This window comes from Convolutriloba macropyga, chromosome 2 (assembly GCF_964194025.1).
Source record: "Convolutriloba macropyga chromosome 2, txConMacr16.3, whole genome shotgun sequence".
NCBI classification, from domain to species: domain Eukaryota; kingdom Metazoa; phylum Xenacoelomorpha; order Acoela; family Convolutidae; genus Convolutriloba; species Convolutriloba macropyga.
Window position 1 is genome coordinate 52,376,209 of NC_134469.1, and position 23,330 is coordinate 52,399,538.

The 23,330-nt window shown below is 35.4% G+C and overlaps 1 protein-coding gene across 2 annotated transcripts in view; it reads right to left on the bottom strand.

Annotated features, from left to right (window-relative positions):
• LOC142358759 (uncharacterized) overlaps positions 1 to 23,092 on the bottom strand; it is a 61,279-nt gene extending 38,187 nt beyond the window's left edge. For both annotated transcript variants that reach the window (XR_012761845.1, XM_075410331.1), the window contains exons 1-5: positions 22,352 to 23,092; positions 13,557 to 15,084; positions 10,626 to 10,789; positions 10,197 to 10,278; positions 1 to 76 (exon numbers count right to left, since the gene is read on the bottom strand). The exon at positions 1 to 76 is cut by the window's left edge and continues 92 nt beyond it. Coding sequence is in view for 1 of the 2 variants with exons in the window: in XM_075410331.1 (XP_075266446.1) it covers positions 1 to 76; positions 10,197 to 10,278; positions 10,626 to 10,789; positions 13,557 to 15,084; positions 22,352 to 23,089 (2,588 nt within the window). In the remaining variant the exon portion in view is untranslated. The remainder of the gene's footprint in view (positions 77 to 10,196; positions 10,279 to 10,625; positions 10,790 to 13,556; positions 15,085 to 22,351) is intronic.
• Between the last annotated feature and the right edge of the window lie 238 nt (positions 23,093 to 23,330).

Genomic DNA, 23,330 nt, shown 5'->3' on the forward strand with positions numbered 1-23,330 from the left:
TGCACCTCGTCAAACACCACACAGCACACCTGGTTCCACTTAAATAAATTCCGCTGTAGTCTCACCCTTAGAAACTCTGAAGCATCAAAATCAAAATGAGAAAGCTCGATACATGACACAGTACTTTTTTCAAACTAATCATTAGCTAATCATTGTGATGCCACAAAATAGACTGAATGTTCCAGGCGTGTTTAATGTGTGTATTAGTTTTTGTGGACTTCAATTGCATGCATGATTATTGCACGTTTGATATTGAATTTAGAGTCTATCAACTTCGGAGGTGTAGATAGACAACAACTTTTTCAGATGGCTGATAAATTTCTAAAAGTAAGCATCTCTCTAGCTGTTTAATTATATCTTTCAACAGTTTAATTATATCACTATAGTAACTTAACATTAGCTCGACGATTCTCAACAATGATTTATTTGTTTTCTATTGGTGAGGTTCAATGTTTACTTGTTTCAAAGAATTAGTATTCGAAATCTTCAAAAAAGTTTAGCTGGCTGTTAAGAGTGTCACACTTCCCTCCTTCACAGGAGCTTCCGGACACATAAAAAATTTGTGGTCCATAATTATTGCTCCAAACAGCAAACAATGTTCAGAAAAACATATAGAAAAGTGGTTGTAGAGAAATAACTGTAGAAAAGATAACCTAGCCTCTCCGTTCACACTGTCACGGAATAGTGATGTTAGATTGTTGATGCCTATTTTAGGTGTAATCAGTTGAACCTTGATCACGACTTTATCAGTAGGTTGGAAGAAATTTATCAGTGGGTCGCAAGAACAGTGCGCTCTCCACTAAAACCACGTAGATAAGGCATCTTTTAATTTTCTTATAAAACTAATTATAAAACAACTCTTAACAATCGTGATCACACAGAATCGCTGATTCGAATCAGAGAGATAAGCAAATAATTCAACAAACATAGCTGGCAGATTGCCAGAAAGTAGCCGCAATAGCTTTGTAGATCTGCAGTCTACAAAAAACAGTAAAAAAGACAGACCAAAAAAAATCGTCTTTTCATTGAAAGCTGAAATGTAAAATTTAGATTAAAAATCTGTTTAAGTTTTTGCTGCCTCTATTAGCTGCTCTCTAATAACCTTCCTTTAGAGTGACGCACAATCACTTGACCTTATCTCTTTGAATTAAAGTAAATAAAAGTCAATTTCAAAGTGAGGAAGTCATTTTTGTGAGTGAGGTAAGTCAAGTGTGACCGAAAATTTAATCACGTAAATGAACAAAAAAACAGTCATGAACGCACTTCAGTTGAAACTGCATGAAAGAATGAACAAAAAGCAGGTTTGAAGTGGTTGTGACGTCAAACGGTCGTAAAAAATATTAAAAAAAATCGCGAGATAAAAAACCAAGAGAAGGCCAATAATAGCCCCAGCTATCGCTGTGCGGCTATAAATAACGGAGGATTGGCACCAGCTCCGCTTCACACAGGAAGTTTTCCGACCTGTTAAATAACCTTTTTATCAACGGAATATGAGACAAGATGTGAAATGGACAATGATTAATTTGAACGTGGAAAATGAGTAATTTGAAGTGTGAAACAAAAAAAGTTATAATCTCTCAGTACCGTTAAAAATAAAAAACTCTGCTCTTCGTTTTTTAAGAGCAACATCGCAAAAATTGGTAACTTCGAAATGTCAACTTATCAGGAAAAATATAAGATCATCATGCAAAAATAAAAACTTTCTACTAACTATTTAAGAACGCTCCACCAGAACGTCGTACTTTTTGAAGGATAACAGAAACGAGCAGAACAGCATCTCAAAATTTCATCGTTATCTAATCTATTTTTATAGCTGCAAGGCTGTAAACTCGGTGCAGTTATTTTGTGGTACTCTAGGTTTTAATTGGTTTTGTGGTGAAACACTTCATTCACTTGACTGCGACCGATGAAAGACAAAATTAAAAAAGAAAAATGGGGCCAAAATCAAAATATGTTCTTTCAAAAAAAGGTTGCGCCAAAGGCAAAATAAATAATCAAATACTACAATATTTAATTAAATTGAATCATAGGTTGAAAAATCATTAGCTGAAAGCTAACTACAATAACTAGGCTAATTTAACTTAATCAGAAGGTTGATAATACCGACACAAACTGACAAGACAACAAAAAAACATCAAAATCCAATAACTCATCAATAATTCAATATAAAATAGCTAAATATCGATTGATCTCGACCAATAATAAAAGCTCCCATACAACTTTACAGAACGTCACTGGTACCTGCCATTACTTAGAATAAGCCAAAGGACAATTCAAATTCAGAAGTATAAAATCAAAACGAAAATTCACTAATACTTCATGAAGTAAGAAAGTCAGAAGTCATTGAAACTCAAAGCTATCAACTGCAGATTTTCATCGAGCTAAATCATCCCTTAATGTACTGCTTCGAAGATCTGCAGTCTAAAAAACAGTACAGTAAAAAAGACAGACCAAAAAAATTCGTCTTTTCATTGAAAGCTGAAATGTAATATTTTGATTAAAAATGTTTAAATTTTTGCTGCCTCTATTAGCTGCTCTCCAATAACCTTCATTTAGAGTGACACACATCCATTTGACCTTAACTCTTTGAATTAAAGTAAATAAAAGTCAATTTCAAAGTGAGGAAGTCATTTTTGTGAGTGAGGTAAGTCAAGTGTGACCGAAAATTCCGAAAATTTAATCACGTAAATGAACAAAAAAACAGTCATGAACGCACTTCAGTTGAAACTGCATGAACGAATGAACAAAAAGCAGGATTGAAGTGGTTGTGACGTCATACGGTCGTAAAAAATATAAAAAAAATCGCGAGATAAAAAACCAAGAGAAGGCCAATAATAGCCCCAGCTATCGCTGTGCGGCTATAAATAACGGAGGATTGGCACCAGCTCCGCTTCACACAGGAAGTTTTCCGACCTGTTAAATAACCTTTTTATCAACGGAATATGAGACAAGATGTGAAATAGACAATGATTAATTTGAACGTGGAAAATGAGTAATTTGAAGTGTGAAACAAAAAAAGTTATAATCTCTCAGTACCGTTAAAAATAAAAAACTCTGCTCTTCGTTTTTTAAGAGCAACATCGCAAAAAATGGTAACTTCGAAATGTCAACTTATCAGGAAAAATATAAGATCATCATGCAAAAATAAAAACTTTCTACTAACTATTTAAGAACGCTCCACCAGAACGTCGTACTTTTTGAAGGATAACAGAAACGAGCAGAACAGCATCTCAAAATTTCATCGTTGTCTAATCTATTTTTATAGCTGCAAGGCTGTAAACTCGGTGCAGTTATTTTGTGGTACTCTAGGTTTTATTTGGTTTTGTGGTGAAACACTTCATTCACTTGACTGCGACCGATGAGACAAAATTAAAAAAGAAAAATGGGGCCAAAATCAAAATGTTCTTTCAAAAAAAGGTTGCGCCAAAGGCAAAATAAATAATCAAATACTACAATATTTAATTAAATTGAATCATAGATTGAAAAATCATTAGCTGAAAGCTAACTACAAGAACTAGGCTAATTTAACTTAATCAGAAGGTTGATAATACCGACACAAACTGACAAGACAACAAAAAACATCAAAATCCAATAACTCATCAATAATTCAATATAAAATAACTAAATATCGATTGATCTCGACCAATAATAAAAGCTCCCATACAACTTTACAGAACGTCACTGGTACCTGCCATTACTTAGAATAAGCCAAAGGACAATTCAAATTCAGAAGTATAAAATCAAAACGAAAATTCACTAATACTTCATGAAGTAAGAAAGTCAGAAGTCATTGAAACTCAAAGCTATCAACTGCAGATTTTCATCGAGCTAAATCATCCCTTAATGTACTGCTTCGAAGATCTGCAGTCTAAAAAACAGTAAAAAAGACAGACCAAAAAAATTCGTCTTTTCATTGAAAGCTGAAATGTAATATTTTGATTAAAAATCTGTTTAAATTTTTGCTGCCTCTATTAGCTGCTCTCCAATAACCTTCATTTAGAGTGACACACATCCATTTGACCTTAACTCTTTGAATTAAAGTAAATAAAAGTCAATTTCAAAGTGAGGAAGTCATTTTTGTGAGTGAGGTAAGTCAAGTGTGACCGAAAATTTAATCACGCAAATGAACAAAAAAACAGTCATGAACGCACTTCAGTTGAAACTGCATGAACGAATGAACAAAAAGCAGGTTTGAAGTGGTCGTGACGTCATACGGTCGTAAAAAATATAAAAAAAATTGCGAAATAAAAAACCAAGAGAAGGCCAATAATAGCCCTAGCTATCGCTGTGCGGCTATAAATAACGGAGGATTGGCACCAGCTCCGCTTCACACAGGAAGTTTTCCGACCTGTTAAATAACCTTTTTATCAACGGAATATGAGACAAGGTGTGAAATGGAAAATGAGTAATTTGAACGCGGAAATGAGTAATTTGAAGTGTAAACACAAAAAAGTTTTAATCTCTCAGCTCACAAGTACCGTTAAAAATAGAAAACTCTGCTCTTCGTTTTTTAAGAGCAACATCGCAAAAATTGGTAACTTCGAAATGTCAGTCTTTTCAGGAAAAATATAAGATCATCATGCAAAATTTAAAAACTTTCTACTAACTATTTAAGAACGCTCCACCAAAACGTCGTACTTTTTGAAGGATAACAGAAACGCGCAGAACAACATCTCAAAATTTCATCGTTGTCTAATCTATTTTGATAGCTGCAAGGCTGTAAACTCGGTGCAGCTATTTTGTGGTACTCTAGGTTTTATTTGGTTTTGTGGTGAAACACTTCATTCACTTGACTGTGACCGATGAAAGACAAAATTAAAAAAGAAAAATGGGGCAAAAATCAAAATGTTTTTTCAAAAAAAAAAGGTTGCGCCAAAGGCAAAATAAATAATCAAAAACTACAATATTTAATTAAATTGAATCATAGATTGAAAAATCATTAGCTGAAAGCTAACTACAAGAACTAGGCTAACTTAACTTAATCAGAAGGTTGATAATACCGACACAAACTGACAAGACAACAAAAAAACATCAAAATCCAATAACTCATCAATAAATCAATATAAAATAACTAAATATCGATTGACCTCGACCAATAATAAAAGCTCCCATACAACTTTACAGAACGTCACTGGTACCTGCCATTACTTAGAATAAGCCAAAGGACAATTCAAATTCAGAAGTATAAAATCAAAACGAAAATTCACTAATACTTCATGAAGTAAGAAAGTCAGAAGTCATTGAAACTCAAAGCTATCAACTGCAGATTTTCATCGAGCTAAATCATCCCTTAATGTACTGCTTCGAGGATCTGCAGTCTAAAAAACTGTAAAAAAGACAGACCAAAAAAATTCGTCTTTTCATTGAAAGCTGAAATGTAATATTTTGATTTAAAATCTGTTTAAATTTTTGCTGCCTCTATTAGCTGCTCTCCAATAACCTTCATTTAAAGTGACACACACCCATTTGACCTTAACTCTTTGAATTAAAGTAAATAAAAGTCAATTTCAAAGTGAGGAAGTCATTTTTGTGAGTGAGGTAAGTCAAGTGTGACCGAAAATTTAATCACGCAAATGAACAAAAAAACAGTCATGAACGCACTTCAGGTGAAACTGCATGAACGAATGAACAAAAAGCAGGTTTGAAGTGGTCGTGACGTCATACGGTCGTAAAAAATATAAAAAAAATTGCGAAATAAAAAACCAAGAGAAGGCCAATAATAGCCCTAGCTATCGCTGTGCGGCTATAAATAACGGAGGATTGGCACCAGCTCCGCTTCACACAGGAAGTTTTCCGACCTGTTAAATAACCTTTTTATCAACGGAATATGAGACAAGGTGTGAAATGGAAAATGAGTAATTTGAACGCGGAAATGAGTAATTTGAAGTGTAAACACAAAAAAGTTTTAATCTCTCAGCTCACAAGTACCGTTAAAAATAGAAAACTCTGCTCTTCGTTTTTTAAGAGCAACATCGCAAAAATTGGTAACTTCGAAATGTCAGTCTTTTCAGGAAAAATATAAGATCATCATGCAAAATTTAAAAACTTTCTACTAACTATTTAAGAACGCTCCACCAAAACGTCGTACTTTTTGAAGGATAACAGAAACGCGCAGAACAGCATCTCAAAATTTCATCGTTGTCTAATCTATTTTGATAGCTGCAAGGCTGTAAATTCGGTGCAGTTATTTTGTGGTACTCTAGGTTTTATTAAGTTTTGTGGTGAAACACTTCATTCACTTGACTGTGACCGATGAAAGACAAAATTAAAAAAGAAAAATGGGGCAAAAATCAAAATGTTTTTTCAAAAAAAAAGGTTGCGCCAAAGGCAAAATAAATAATCGAGTGATACAATATTTAATTAAATTGAATCATAGATTGAAAAATCATTAGCTGAAAGCTAACTACAAGAACTAGGCTAATTTAACTTAATCAGAAGGTTGATAATACCGACACAAACTGACAAGACAACAAAAAAAAACATCAAAATCCAAAAACTCATCAATAACTCAATATAAAATAACTAAACATCGATTGAAATCGACCAATAAATACAGCTCCCATACAACTTTACAGAACGTCACTGGGACCTGCCATTACTTAGAATAAGCCAAGGGACAGAAGTCAAATTCAGAAGCATAAAATCAAAACGAAAATTCACTAATACTTCATGAAGTAAGAATGTCAGAAGTCATTAAAACTCAAAGCTATCAACTGCAGATTTTCAACGAGCTAAATCATCCCTTAATATACAGTCTATGGGAAAGTGATGATTAAAACTAAGTAATAAGAGCAAAAGGACAAGAGAAACAGATAAAACTAAAAATCTAATTAAAAAAATGCGTTATTCATAAACAACCAGCAACAATGAACAGAAAATATTAATCATTTGAAAATAATGCTTACCTAAGGACCACCGCCAATTGTCTTTACTGGGACTTATTCTTAACACAACAGAACAACAAACACATGCAAAGCTCAAATTTTCGCCAATATTTTTCAAAAATCAAAATACAGATTAAGACATAAAAACCAGACGGTATCAGCTAAACCATTGAACAGGTTAAAAAATGTCTCATTCGAAAAACTACGAGATATATCATTAAGGATATTATTTGATATGATAACCAGAACCGTAGCAAAGACGGGCAAAAATTAATAACATTTGTTTATATTCAATAAAAAACAAATATTCTATGAAAACAGAGTATCAACGTAATAGAACCAATTACTTAGTCATTGAGGAAATCAAAAATTCCAATTTTGCACTTAGAAGACACTTGGATCTCCTATATTTGCATTCAAGAAAGAGTGAACAAAAACTACAGCAATAACAGAAGTCATTAGCATCACCACTACTATTTGACTTTGATCACTCCAATTTGACGTCAAAATTGTGCAGATATAAAAGAAGACACCCCAGTACAATTCAAACACTTTGAGTTGTAAAACTCCAAGAGGAGAACAAAAACTCCGGATTTAAAAAACTTGGAGCCTTGTTTTTTTGTCGAAAAAAAAATAGTATGTCTCTTCAGCAATGGATATTTTTGAAGGGTTTTCTATTGAAACCAGTTTTTTTAATCTCTACGCAAAATATATCGGTCACAAAAACACAATTAACAAAAGTCAGGGCAGCATTCAGTTCCTAACACCCAAATAAGTTTGGAAACTGGAATAACTAGAAGTATTAGAAACAATCCAGTTATCTAAATGTTCGAGTTCTATATTGACCATTATAATCAAACCTGATACCTTTTTTACTTGTTCATTGCTAAGCAACAATCGAGGCAGAAAACATTAAAAAACTGAAATACGAGTAAAAGAAAAATCGTAGCAAAAAACTTCAATGATTAAAAACTGCGGCTTTACACAAAAATCAACCGTCTCGATGAAAAAAACTTTGTGCAATATTAACGAAAAACAAAAAATTTCGGCAGAAAATAGCAAAAACTCAAAAAAGGGCCGAAATTGAACAAAAACTCATTAGACACTATAAATCGCAACGAAAATTAACCGCTCTGATTGCAACAAAAGGCTCTTAACTATATCAACAACATAGGTAGCCGTGAAAGGAACAATACTTAACAACAATCATATTCCATTCGCAGGCACCCATTTTGATCAATGTAATTCAAGAACCTCGAGTTGAAGATAAAAACTGCATCTCTACTGAACAAAAACTTCTCGTAGCCCAAATTTTGGTCATTCTTACTCTATTTCCGGCTCACAAAATAAAAACAAAAAATTTATAATATGCTGTAGTGAACATTTGATCTGCAAAATAGACTTTATCAACATCAAACAGATTTTTATGACACCGTTCAGTTTGCACACCTAGAGGTGAACAATCAGCACCTATTAGAAGACCGAATAACGTCAGGTCAATTTCTCTCGAACGAGTGGCGAGGCAGATTTAGAATGGGCCATAGGCTAGAAAAACTTTTAGGGTGCGAAAATTGTGACTAGTGAGGGGTCCGCTCCCGCAACCTCCTGGTTAGGAATTTTGTACATTAACCACTACGCTACACCAGCTAGGTATGTTCAGCTCTCACAATCGCTTTTATTTCAGCAACAGACTTAATTTCTGAATGCGAGCAGCTCAAATCACTAAAAAAATCAAGAAAATAAAAGTGAAAAAGTTACGCGCGAAGTAAACAACGTAATGATGTTCTTGAAGAAAATAGTCTAGCAAACATTTTGCAGAAAAAATGACACATTCACAATAATTGCTTCAAACTTCGTTGAGTAACGAAAAACTATAATTAAATGGACTATTTTAATTGTTGCATAAAAATTTCAGGAAACTGTTTTAGTAAAAAGACGGCTGCAGAATGAAACGTTCTCGTTCTTGTTTTGAGTTTTTTCTGTAATGCAAGCACCAATTGCGGATAGTTTCCAAAATTCCATAAAAATAGAGCTGAAATATTTACAAAATAGTTTTTGCGTTGAATTATTAAAAAAGAACGCCAGAAATCGGCACAAATTCAAGTCTCTGAGTTGCGACAACACTACAACACATATTTTATGAAAACATTTGCAACAACGAAATAGACCAGTCTGAAAATCAACAGAAACAATTTTAAAATAACTATTATAGCAGTTTAAAAAATCTCAAATAAGCAGTACAAAAAAAATGTACAAAAAGATAGAGAAACTTTCGCAGAGTTCAAATTATATCAATGAGCAGCTTTTTCCGACTTTAAAACATACCCGGCAGATTGCCGGAAAATAGCCGCCGTTGATTCCAATAAGCATGATTGGGATTGAACGAATAGAATATATTGAAAAAAAAAAAGATTTTTGTACAAAAATATTTTTTAAGTCCGATTTATTTTGATGGCATTTCGTAGTTGAACATACTTCTGTTTCTTAGAAAGAGGCTACAGGGGCTACAATCAACACCAATAAGCATTAGAGGTGGTAACTAAGACTTATAGGAACGACGTTCAAACAGCGGGCATCTAAAATTGGGCTTTATGGGTTTATCCCGTTTCTATTTCTGACTTCAATTTTTTATAGCGACTCTGTTCATTTTGAATTGCTTTGCTGAGCAACTGATGTTCAAATTCACTTTAAGCAGAATGAGAGAAGAGAGAAACTAGCCTAGTGAAGTCAAAAAGATTTCACGCAAAATGTCGAAAAAGCGGCAAAAGTGTAAAGCGAAAAAAAGTTTGACGAAGTAAAAAAAAAATACGAGCGCAATAATAGCCGGCTGAGAAGATGAGGGCGGCTATTAATCAAATTAAACTTAGCGAGATGTAAACCGCGAGTGCAGCCGAAGGAATTCATGACACCTAAACGAACACTAGGAAAAAAGAAAATTATAATCCATAGCCAAAATATTTCTAAACATTTAGCTTGACTTCTCAAATTTTTGGTCGCCTTCAGGTTCTCATCCTGTCAGAAATTGCAAGAAGAAAAACGAGTGTCTTTTGAATACTTTAAATTATTGAAAAACGAGTCTTTTGAATACTTTAAAATTCGGAGCAGAATTTAAAAGATTCATTCAATGAGAGTAATAGAATTTAGTGGGGGAAAAATTGCATCTAAGATAATGAGATGAAAAGTGTCATGATCAAAACGATATTTCCAAGACATTGAGGGCTTGAAATTTATTGACACATTGTGCGTAGCATTACAACAGTACAATATGACATGACTGCAAACTTGGTCTTAAATGTGGCAGAAGAAGGGCACCTGCTGTGAAAAGGAGAATTTGATGTTCATGCAGCTCAAGACCGTCTTCAAGTTTCAACTCCTCTCCACAAAGGGCTGCCACCTGAATACACATTGACAATATGACACGATTCGTTAAATAGCTTTCACAGTAAACATCTGCAACTATATGAAGGGGCGCCAGCAATTGAAAAATAGTTCAACTTAAAAATTGTTCAAACATCAGAAAGGGCCCGTCCTATTTTTTAACCGATCTTATAGGTCAGCCATCATCTAAATGCTATTTAAAAATTATAGACCAGCTGAGTGTTGATACGATTCTATTTTATATTGGCAACACATTTTGAACTTCTGCATCACATTTTAACAAAAGCAGACAAGAAAAGTTATTGGAAGCATATTGCGTACACGAGAAGGGTAGTCGAACTTCTACCATTAGCAACAACATACTTTAATGTGTTGGGAATTTGCAGCACTGAGTTCGTTTCGAATGTACTTCATCTGCTGCAAATTCAAGAGAACTTTGTCAGTCACAAAGAAGACCCTCTGAACTTCTGGGTTCAACTCCAGCATCTTCGACATTATCAAGCACGCAATAAGCGTTTTGCCAAGACCTGCAACAAAATATGAAGTTAAAAGTTGTTATAGGAAATTGCTGTTCCTCGTAGTTATTTCGGTTTGTCTAGGTCCGACGATAGTAGAAAATATGTATTATGATCTCTGATCAATAACACGCTCTTATCAGCAAGTCTGAATACAGATCATAAGCATAAATAACCGGCATAAAAAGCAAGACGACTCGTGCAAGCATGTGCAAGACTGGCATAGACAGTTCCAACAAAGGTAATTTTTGTTCAACATTGATAATAACGGGATCGATGCCTTGATAATAACGGGTTTCATTGTCGTTTTCATTATGTCCCTAGAAATAATAAGATTCCAAAAAAAGTGACAAAAAATTGAAAATTGCCAATGTTATAACAATTTATAAGTTCAAGTTGGCTTTACCAACACATATACCTCAAAAAAGTTGCCTGACAAACACCAATATGAGCTCTGCCGACGTCATAAAACAAGAAAAATTAAAAAGGGAAGAAAACAGACAAATTGCACGCTTTTGCGATCAAAAAATTTAAAAAAAACCATCATTTCACTATGAATGTATGCCTTCATAGCAGTCTTAGTATACTTAGAATTTGGTACAACTAAAGCCAGCTTAGTGCTTCCAATTTCACTTAATGCCCCCCCCCCCCCCCCCCCCCCCTAGCCTTAACCTGTTTGGAAAGTTGTGGAAAAATTTAGCGAACGCATCTTACAAAAATAGTAGTAATAGTAGTAGTAAAAGACTTCAATTTACCAAACTGATGGAATTTTAACATTAACAACTTAAGATATGTAAAGCTGAGTAGAAAAAAGCTGAGTAGAAAAAATAGAATAAAACATATGCTGAGACTCCGAAAGCCAACTGTAAGTACAATCTAAACTAAACAGCTGCCACCTGCTCACCTAAAGGAATCCACACTGCAACATACGATTCATATGGAAAAAGCAAAGTAGACATACGATTCATAAGGAAAGAAAAGTAAACAAACATGAAAAATTTCCACAAGCTGATTCCAAAAAGACTAACCTCAAGATAACATGTGTTGAATATTGCGTTAAACAATTACTTCCACAAAAACCGAAACACCCAGGAAAACGGACGAAAAACAAAGAAAAATCCCTTGTCAGTTATCAATTCTTTAAACTCGCCCAATGCGAAACCCACCCAATGTTTCAGAGACCGCTGCCGTGTTGGTTGACACTGTAGCGTAGCACACAGCAGTGGATGCAACACAACAAAAACCCAAAAAAAAGGCAAAATCCGATTAAAAACTCGCCAACAAATTTATTCGTTTCAATGAAAACCGTTAAATCAAAAACGAAAGTGTCTGATTCTATTTCTCAGACTCATGAAAAGCAATCACTAAAAGACTTCATGCTACACAAATTACTCTGGAAAGCAAAAAAAAACAAGAAATAGGAGAACTACAAAAATAGAGGCAAGAACTGAAACACATAGCTAAAATTGGGTCCAGAAGTCAAAAACTAAAATTACCAAAAATGCTTCTAACTGTAACAATTTTTTCCAAACAATGAGAGGAAAAATGTTTTGGTAGAATATCTTTGAAACAAAAACTTGAAAAAACTGCTTCGCAAAATTCCGCATGTCATCAAAGTTTTGCTCGCTCAGCAAAATTTTTACAATTACTTTTCAGCCTTTTGCTAAAAACAACTGCGACTTGCACAGTAAGTGACTCTCTTTTCTTTACTCTCAAGTTTTCTTAATAAATTCGATCCAAAATTTATTAAAAACTTTTCACTTCCGGTTTGAAATACACTCCAACAAAATTACCGATCATAAAATACTCCACCAAGAGCCCTCTGCGGGTCGTTGATGCCTTGAAGAAAAACAAACTCCATCTTCTAGTCGTAAACAAATCAAAAGAAGACCAATATTAACTCAATTCAGCTATCAATGTCGCAGCTATTAATAATGCAGCAATTTTCAACTAATCGGCCTCAAATTTTGGTCGCCTTCAGATTTTCATCCTGCCAGCAATTGCAAAAGAGGCACAGTATTGAAAAACGCAAGTTTCTTAAACACGTTAAATTTGAGAGCAAAATTTCAAAGATTCATTTACTGAGAGCAGTAGGAATTACTGGGGATATATTTGCATGTAAGATCACGATAGGGAAAATTTTGTCTGTTATAAGAGACTTAGAAAAAGTGTCATAATCATAACGGTAAAATCAGGATGCCAAAGACTCGAAATATCACATATTGTGCCTAAAAATAAAAAGTACAAACTGCTATGACAACGAATTTGTTCAGCGAATAGGCTACCAAAAACCATCTTTTTCTGCACTCTGTAAAAGAAAATAATGAACAAAAACCACTTTTTTCCTGGCCCCTCTGCTTGTGACCTTTTACTCAGCAGATTGATTTTAACACTTCCAAAGGGCACCAGTTCTTTGGATTGTAAAAAATAGGACCGAGCAATAATAGCTGGCTGCGATGTCTAAAATATCCAATTTTGACAAAAAAAAGGTCAAATTTGGACAAAATTGGTGGGGGGAGGGAGGGGGTTTGGGTTACAATGTTGAAATTTATGAACAATTCTTGGGAATGCATTCTAAGCTTAATTACCTTTCTAACGGTACGGGTCTTCAAAATAGGAAAACCAAAATGGGAAGATGTTCAATTTTACTAAAAAGACGGCCTGGCATATATATTCCGCCATTTTCTGTGAAAATGTTAGAACAGTTATCCACCACCCTACAGTACAGAACTCAATGTGCGGAAAAGAAGCAATAGCATTACCTGTTGTGATGCATTACCTGTTGGTAGAAAGCAGTAATACGAGTAGTCGTCGAGCATCACCCTTCGGAATAAGTCATGTTGGTAGTATCTAGGCGTACTTCTCACAATCTGCTTAGTTTCATAATAAGCCTCCCTTTCCTCGCTAGAATCGAAGTCAGGAATAACACACTTTTTAATGACACGTATGGACATTTCAGAGTCTACAGAAGTTGTGAGTGAATCTCGAGTTGACGAGCTCGAAGTATCCGACCCGTCCAAGCTCAACGCTTTTTTCTGGTGTTTTTTTCCCTTGTAGTGGTCATTTGCCATGTTCACATTCGTGAAATTTACGTTGCAGATGTCGCATCTATTATAGTTGCGATAACCACTATTACTTGCCGACGATCCAGCAACTGTTGAAAGTGCTTTACTGGATTCTTCCCCGCCAGTTGAATCTGGAACTTTAGAAGCTCCTCCGGCAATGTTTGCATTTCTCTCCGCATTGGCTGCGCTCGGAGTCCCTGCTGATCGAGCTGCATGTGGGGATAATGAAGGGTTGCCATCAGTGACAACGCCCTTCTGGCCTCGCAGTCTACCGTCATCTACAATTGGAGTTAATTGAATTGCAATATTAATATTTAAATTATGCTCAGACGATTGCAGATGAACGTAATATCCCTTTTCTCTAATTGATAAGTTGCATGTTATGCACTTTATCATGACACGCGTCCCTCCTTCGCGTCTCACATTAAGAATATGGTCATCTGATGCCAAGTGAGCATTGAAACCTTTCACGTCTTTAAACTCCGGGACTATTGTTCGATTGGTCGCAGCCCTACCACAAATATTGCACACTAGAACACCATTTACGTTGGGCTTCCGCAAATCCGTCACAGCATTTTTAAGACTCTCCCTATGTTCGTCAGACTTGAGATGTCTTTCAACATCAGATGCATCATAGAACTCCGTTCCACATGTAGTACACCTCCCGTAATTACGTTCTGATTCAGTTGAACTGTGACTGCGAACAGAAAAATTACTTAGATCGTATCCAGAGTCGTTGTCTGGAAACATGTCTCTCATCAACTCTGTCAAGGATTTGTCTTGGCTACCTCGAGGGGATTGGTTCTCGACATCGTGAAGAGGCGATGCGGATGCGAATTGCTCAACGGGATTGCTCTGATTTCTTGGCTTCACAGTTGGTTCACCACCGACAGCAACATTCTGATCAGATTGCCTAACAACTGCAGCTGTAGCACCATTTTGAAGTGGATCCCTGACGGCGCCCTGAAATTGACCAGAAAAGCTAGCCCCACTACTCATGCGTTTCGCCCTCTCCTTCTTTTTATGAGCATTGCCACGAACATGCTGAATAAACGGCTGCATGCCCGTCGTCTCTGATTTGCACAAATCACAGATGTACAATTTTTGGTTCTTTTCAGTGTCAACTTTAGTTCGTAAGTAACGCTTAACTGATTCTGCCAGTTCATCTTGAGCTGATATATCAGAAGCTATGCTGAAATCCTCGTCACTCGGAAAATTGTTTTCAGCCAGTACAGGTCCACGCTTCCAGAGCAGTGATGAATAATACCTATCGACCGACAATCAAAATTTCACTTAGAAGGAAACCCCTATGAAAACCAAATCGACCGCTGCATGTTACGACCTATCCTAATGAGAGGAAACAACAGAGAACAGGCATTTCAAAAACCCATATCATTAGATTTTATCATAAACTAAATAGTGAGTGACCACTTCGGTATCATTAAATATTAAAAACGAAGTGAGCTAACAATTTGAGCAGAGCCAGCAAATTGCCAGTCAATCTCACTGAATAGACGTTTGTAACAAACATTGACACAATTCAACATTTCCTAAATTTTCCTGCTTCTCACAGTTAATTTTGACGAATGAAGTCGATTGAAGTAGCTCCTAATTCTGGACAAGTCCATCTTGGAGTCAAATTCTTATTGTACCGACATCTTAGGTCTCATTGTGAAGACATTTATGTGGATCATCACTTAATGCTTGATTAATAGCTAACGACACTCTCCATACAACGAGTATCACCTCAAGTTCGGAGGAAGCTCAATGACCGAAAAAACACGAAGAGAAGGACACCGCGAAACGAGCAGCTAAAACTATTTGACAAAAGAAACCGAGAAAACTTTTGGACTGAAATACCAACTACCTTCACCATTTCTCATGGCTGCTCATATTGATTGGTAAATCTTACCAGATTTTTTAAAAGTCTGAACCAATTAATATTAGCTGAACAAAAAAAAAACAATTGTTTTTCTCTTTTTCAATTACCTTGCTCCGACCATTTAACTTAACTGAATCATTATGTTTGAAGCAACTCCATTGCTAAGACATTACTTACACCACATTGGAGGAGCTATTCAGTTGAGATCAGGAAGAGTTGATCAGAGAAACCGTATCACTGAAGTCGTTAAAAAGATTCATAGTCCTATACAAGCAGGGTACCCAGAGGGTGTCCTGTTTTTTCACCCCTATTCTTTTAACCCCCTATATTTTAACCCCGATTTTTTAACCCCTACATCATTTAACCCCTCAATTATTTAACCCCTATATTGTTTCACCCCGATTTTAAGCTTCCTATAATTGAGGATAATTAAGCCTCAATTATTTCTATTTTAATTAATGGAGATTAAAATCGGGGTGAAATGACTGAGGTGTGAACATGCTTTTCACACCTCAATCATTTCACCCCGATTTTAATCTGTAAATTCATGGATCATAATTGTCAGGGACATAGAGCAAACGACACAATAGTTTAATGCAAAACTATAACAATTAGCGAATTAGTTATCTCAACTAATCCTTAATGGGGCAATTAAAAGCAATTGAAAACTGGATGTAACTCAAGAACATTTCTTGTTTTATTGCATTTTGAATTCAGCATGATAACTGCCGACTTTGAGTTTACTATTTCTTCAAAAAACAAAGAAATATTAGTTGTAGAGGGGCATGAGTTTTATGTTAAAAGATTAAATAAGTTTACCACTGCCTGGAATTGCTCAAAATATCAAAGTTACAAGTGCCGCGTTTCCGCTTTAACAAAAGATGACCAACTCATTCGCGTGAACGGTGAGCACAATCATAGTGCTTCGATTGGAAAGCCGGCCAGACGAAAAGTTATAAAAGAGATTAAAACCCTGAGTGAAAACCTAACACCCGCAGCAGCCGTAGCTTCCGCAATTTTACCAGTAACTGACGTTCTTTCGACCCAGTATGCGTTGCCGTCAAAACCAAATTTAATACAAACCTCGCAGCGCGTAAGAAAGGTTATACAAACAGTGTCAGTTCATGAGCCATCGGACCGGCATTTTGATATACCCGATAAGTTTCAAGAGTTTTTGCGGTATGACAGCGGAAAAGATGACAACGAGCGTATTTTAGTTTTTGGCGATCCCCATATGACATCGGTTCTCGAAAGCTCCAAAGCTCCAAGTTTTGGCTTGGGGATGGAACGTTTAAACTATCGCCCAAAAACTTCTATCAAATATACACCCTTCATGTATATATTCTCGGTATTGCCCCTGCTTGTTTATATGCCCTCCTTCCCAACAAAACGGAAAAAACGTACACGGCCGCGAGGATATAATAGTGCGGCAGGATCGTTATTAGGGACAAAACACTGTGCATGCACCCCAGCCATTCTCTCAGCTGCCTCAGAGCAAAAATAAAACTACCCGATAAGAGCTCAAGACCCAAGCGATGTATTTGTGGCGCGTTAGAAAGCGGGACAACTAGCAGCTTTCGACGCGAACTTCACACCGTCACTGCAAATACAATTTTTTACCAGATGCATAAGTCTGGAACAGCCTTGCTGGCTGCAAAACACAGAAAATACCATCATTACGCTCAACTTATAGTAAGTCCCATAAAGTTGCAACGCAAGCGAAGGTTCGAAAGACTTTCAACGTGCAAAAGAACAACAAAGCACTCATCTCTGCATGTTTTAAATTTGAACTTTGACCTTTGAAACGTTCGATAGCGTTGCAACTTAATGGGACTGACTATAGCAATAAAGCTGAAGTCAGTTTGTCTAGCTGGCATTTGAAACGATTGGTGGTTTTTCAGAACCAGTTTGAAAAACCTTGCAGCGAAATGCACTGTTTGCTAATGACAGGGGCTTCCAACCTATCGGATTATCAATTGCCTAGCCGACTCGCACAGCGAAGTGCATCACAGCAATGCCTCGATCAGCAACAATGCTGATCAATCCGATTTTCAATCTACGATTTGCACATTGTTTATTTTCTCTTCCTCAATGTGCGCGCAGTCATAATAGTAGTGCACACAAACTTCAGAAAATTGAGAAAATCATGAGGTACAGATGAAGACAAGCAGACAGAGTTTCTGAGGAGATCAGGAACAAATTCCTTTCCTGTGATAAGACTTGGAAGGATGTTATAAAATTGTAGATTTAATTTTGCTTTATAAAAGACAATTTGAAAACCAACCATGATCAGGAAACTTTATTCGAGGCTGAAAGAATTACACGTCCGAATAGATAATGTCTTGCCGAGCATCATACATAAGCAGCGTTTTTTTAAAACCAACTCAAAAAACTTAAAAATAACTCAAAGAACTCAAAAAATTAAAAACAAACTCAAAAAAACTAGTTTCAAGAATTAAAAAAATCAATAGTTTTTCTTAGTGACAAACCAACCTGACACCTATGCTTGTCAAAGATATAAGACACCTTCAAATGATGAAATACCTCCTCACAAGTTTTGCTGAAACGTATACTTGAGACTAGTAACCTCTAAGAGCACTAAAGCGACAACAGACGACACTTGACGCATTCGTGCTTTACCAGTTTATCCCGTTTTAGAGGAAGTCAAAAGCGTCAGACGAAAAATCCGTCAACTATAAAATCGGACAAGGAAGCTCAGTAATGTGCGTTCGCACATAAAGTTCCGACCCCGCTCATCTACATTTTTCACTTGATTGTCTACCAAATGAGGAAGAGATAAAAAAAATAACATATCAACATATCGTTCAACGAACTACTAAATGAATAAAACAACCCAAGGGCCGATGAAACTTGTGACTACCATAATATAACTACCAGAAAAGACGGCGATGAAAATTGAAAATCAAATAATTACAAACATTAATTACGACCGAACTATATTTATACTAAAGGAGATTATCATTTAATTCATTAGAGAAAAATATGGGACTTTTCCTCAATGCGAATTGGTAACAAGTCCACGAGAAATGAGCAAAAGAGCAAAATTTGAAAAAAATGTCGCTTTTTTTGAAAAGAATTAATGTCAAACAGATGCATCGAAACATTATGCATCGAATAAAATCACTGAGAGAATCTTTTATACCTCCATAGAGAGCAATTGAGAACTCTCATTATCAAGGATATGTCATACGACAACAAAAAGAACGACAAAAACAGGCTAAAGAAAAAAAAATTGCACGAAAAAATTTGCATAAAATTTGCACAAAAAATTTTCACGAAAAACGATTCCCCAGCCAATTAAACATTAGATTGAAACATTTAAAGAATTTAAATTTCTTGATTGCTTTTTTTCAAATGACCAGAGCACCACCCATTATTGTGATACTGAAAAGAAAATAAAAACCTACAAAAAAAGGCGAATACGCAAAAATCACAAATATTTTCTGAAAACTGGTTGTACCAGGAACAAAGACCATTTGAGGAAAATAAAACTGCTATAAAAAACAAAGTGTAGCTTAGTAGATAAAGGATGTGACTTTTCTAAAGAGATCTTAAGCTACAAGCTAACAGAACTAAGATTGGCAAATATCAGAAATCCCTTGTATTTTAAAAACAATTATCTTCGAAATTCAACATAAGCTTTCGACTAAAAGACTAGACAGTTTATTTTGCAAACTTGTCGGAAACTAATTCCGCCTGTTAGTAGTGAGACTAAGTCATAAGACTATAAAATAACATTAAACACAAACTGAAATAAAAAATTTCACGAAAAACTTTTCGAAACCAGTGTTGAAGCAATTAAGTTGAAGCGAGTAAGTTAAGCCAATAATAAAATAACAAATATTAAAGAGATCTCTAAAAATGAGGTTAAGTTACGAAGATGATAAAACATTGCAAAATACGAAAAAAACGCAAACCAGAACGGGATAAGTTGAAAAATTTTGATTTTTTTAAATTTAATTTGAAAATCAATAAAACCATTAGCTATATATCAATATCAGTTATAAAAACTAATTCATGTATCAATGGTTGGCCACTGAGAACTTTAATTACCAAATATTTGCCATACGACAACAAAAATTAACTACAAATGCATGGCCAAAATAAAAAAAAAAACTACCAAACTCTGAAAGAGCGTTGTCGCAGCCCATAAAACCATATGTCAAGAAAACAATAAACATGCTCAGATACCATTTTTGTAATTTTTTTCAGTTAGATTGTTAAGTATAATGACAATTTACCAAAGAAACAAAAGCAACCGCAAAAAAGGGCAAATAGGAAGAAAAATCACAAAATTTTGTATAAAAACTCGTAGTACCAAAACCAAGAAACCGTTCTGTTGAAATAATCCGCGACAACATTAATTTATATTCTATAAGAAGGAGTGTTTGACTTTAATTTACTGAGACTAAGCTAAAGTTGACAGAAATAATATAAAAAAATTGACAAGTTCAAAAGAACAAAAACAATTCCCTAAAACAAATACATTCAATGACATAAGAGATATTAGGTAACATCCGAATGTATAGTATAGTTTCACTTACAACTTCTGAGGAACCCATTTGGACCGTTCAATGGTTAGACTAAATAATCAAAATTCGAAAGGAATAATACTTGAAAGTAATCAGAATGCGAAAGGAATAATACTTGAAGGCAAAACAAGAATTCAGTTAAAGTTTACTAAAACTCTTCTTGGAAGCCATAAAAACCATTAGGATCACTAAAAACAAACTAGATATACATTGGGCCTCATTTTGACGTAAATGGGAGCTGTCATTAAATAAGCCGTGAATAAAAAATTTTGTCAGCTATTAACATTGAAAAATCAAAAGCAAATTATTTTGAAGGCAGCACCAAAATAAAATCGAAAAATTTATTTCTGATTGTAAGAATCCATGATAATATCAAACCTATCTCTGATTTTGCCACGCACCCAAAAAACCGCACCCAAGTGTTCCAATTATTTCGGAATTAGACCAATTGTTGAGTGAAATACATCAAATATTTACAAAAAAAATGACTTTGTATAATTATCGAGTTAAATTTGTAAAAAACGGCAATATTTCAATTCCAGAAGACTAGCTTTTTAATACCGAGTTTCAACTAGCTCTCTTTTGGAGTTTATACATATTTTATCAGCGGTTCATATGTCTCCACTTTCGGTAAACGTAAACAAATTGGACCAAAAACACATATTTTGTCCAATTTTTAATGAAAGAAGGCTAAATTTTGAAAACTTTATCAAAATTTTTAGCCAAAGAAACTCAAATAAAAAAATCAGCACCGTTCTCCAGTCTCTTATGGTAACAATAACACTCTACTTTTTAAAAAATTAACTTTTAAATAATATTAGCAAAATTGTCCCAAATTTTAGCAAAAATTACTAAAAATGTGAATAAAAACTGTCGAATATTCACAAACTTTAAACCTCGATAACTCCCCTGTACCAAACGAAATTCAAAAAATCTTTTAAATTCCACATTCTAGGATGTACGTGCTTTTTAATGACACTACTCACAACTCTCTACGATGATTATATCGATCGGTCAAAATCGTCTGAACAAAAAAAAACCATTTGAGTATATAGTTCCTCCCTCCCCACTAAAGTGGGGGTCGGAACAAAAAAGAAGACCAACATGATTGCTACAAACGCTCGTCGACTTTCAGACTAGTTTGACGATTTCACAATAGACTAATGTCAGGAAAATTTGCTATAGATCGACGCATTCGCTCTCGAATCTGTTGCATACTGCTTCCACACGCCCGGGTGAGCAGCAAATTACCCGGGCGTGCGGAAGCAAGAAGCGTCGATTGGGAATACGTTAAATTAATCTCAAAGAATGTTTGCATTAATAATGATAGTACAAAGTACATCATGTTCGATAGAACGTTTACTAAGACCAATTTTGTCACGTTTTTTTTTTGAATTCTAGTAGAAAACTGCCACCACGTCAGTTCAGCTGCTTCAAATTATGAGAGAAAGTTAGATCACGCAAAATCGAGCGTAAAAGTGACTTTGTTTGGGAAAACTCAGCACAAACAATTTTAAACATACTCAGGTAGCGGAGAGACGCCGAAAAAGATTCAGCATCATACCTTTTCAAAGAATTGTAAAGCACTACTCAACTGGACAGCACACTTAATGATTAGCACTGCGGAATTTCGTCCTATCGCACAAACATCATCAGGAACAGAAAACATACAAATTTTATCCCATGAAAAGTTACTTTGTACGTTGAGAGCATAACTGGGCGATGGTTTCGAACGAACAACAAGAAAACCAGAAGGCTAAATCTTTGTATTTATCAGTAATGTTCTATTTCGCTACTTAAAAAGCAGCTCTGAGTTAAAATTGACAATGCCTTTTACTATTATTTAAATAGCAATTAAAAAGAAATTTTTCATAGCTCGATAAACATCGTACAGAAGGCACCATTCAACTCTCACCTTCCGTTTTAAAACAAAAAAACATAGCAAAACTTTGTGTCGTACAAGTGGATGAGCCCACCACAACGTAACGCTGAAATTGGAGGAATGAATCACAATATGTTCTCTTGGGTTATGGCTTTTGTATTATTACTATTAACAAAACTTGACGTTCATCACTGCTTGGGACTGGAACTCGGTGTAGGCGGAGGCAGCGCGGCTCGAGGTTTGTTCTATTCTTTGTGGCATATTTTCAGTATGCGCACTGCATGACTTCGAAGCGGTCTCAGTAGATAACGAAGATTCACTTCCTTCCTCTTCGATCGGTGCGTGGGAAGATGTCCGTGCTTGACCACCGATAGAGCTCTCACCCCCGATACCACTCTGAACATCATGTACCAAACTATTCACTCCGTCTAAGGTGGAGGAATACTGTTGACATATGTCTTTCTGAGAAAAATCAACTATTTCCTCGAAAAATCGACTAAGGTGAGATTCCTCATTAGTATGAGATATTGACTTCACGTGCTCTAACCATGTATTTTCATCAACTTTTTCCTGGCACATGTGACAGTCTATTGATCTGGCATTGTCCGGATCTAAACCATGTTCTCGAATTTGACACAATCTTTGAAATAATTTAGTCTGATGTGACGAAGTTCTTATGTGGTCTAAGACATCAGCTTTTGATCGGGTAGATGAGCAAGCGACACATTTCCACCGTCCCCCTGATTTAGAGATTTCAAATAAGAAATTAAAGTTCAGAATGTGAGTTTGATAAACGTCAAATTTCAGCGAACTGACGTCATATTTGTCCATCAAATGTAGGAACTCCTCATAGACGTGTCTCAGTGAATAATAATGACGAGCTATTAATGCCGAAGAGAGTCGAACTCCACAGATATTACAGTCAAACATTGCTCACCTGAAATGACAAACAAAACTCATTAAACGTTTGAACAAGAGGCGGCTGACTACCAGCGCACCTGCCACCCTCTAGGCGTCATTCGTCACAAGTGTACCGGATACAAACGTAACTTTCGACATATATCAAGCCCAGAATGTTGACTAATAATAAAATTGCTCATCTAAATTTTTGTCCCAATGGTCTACCAAAAGAACAGATGAAACTTTACGTACTGTTCGACAATAACTGATG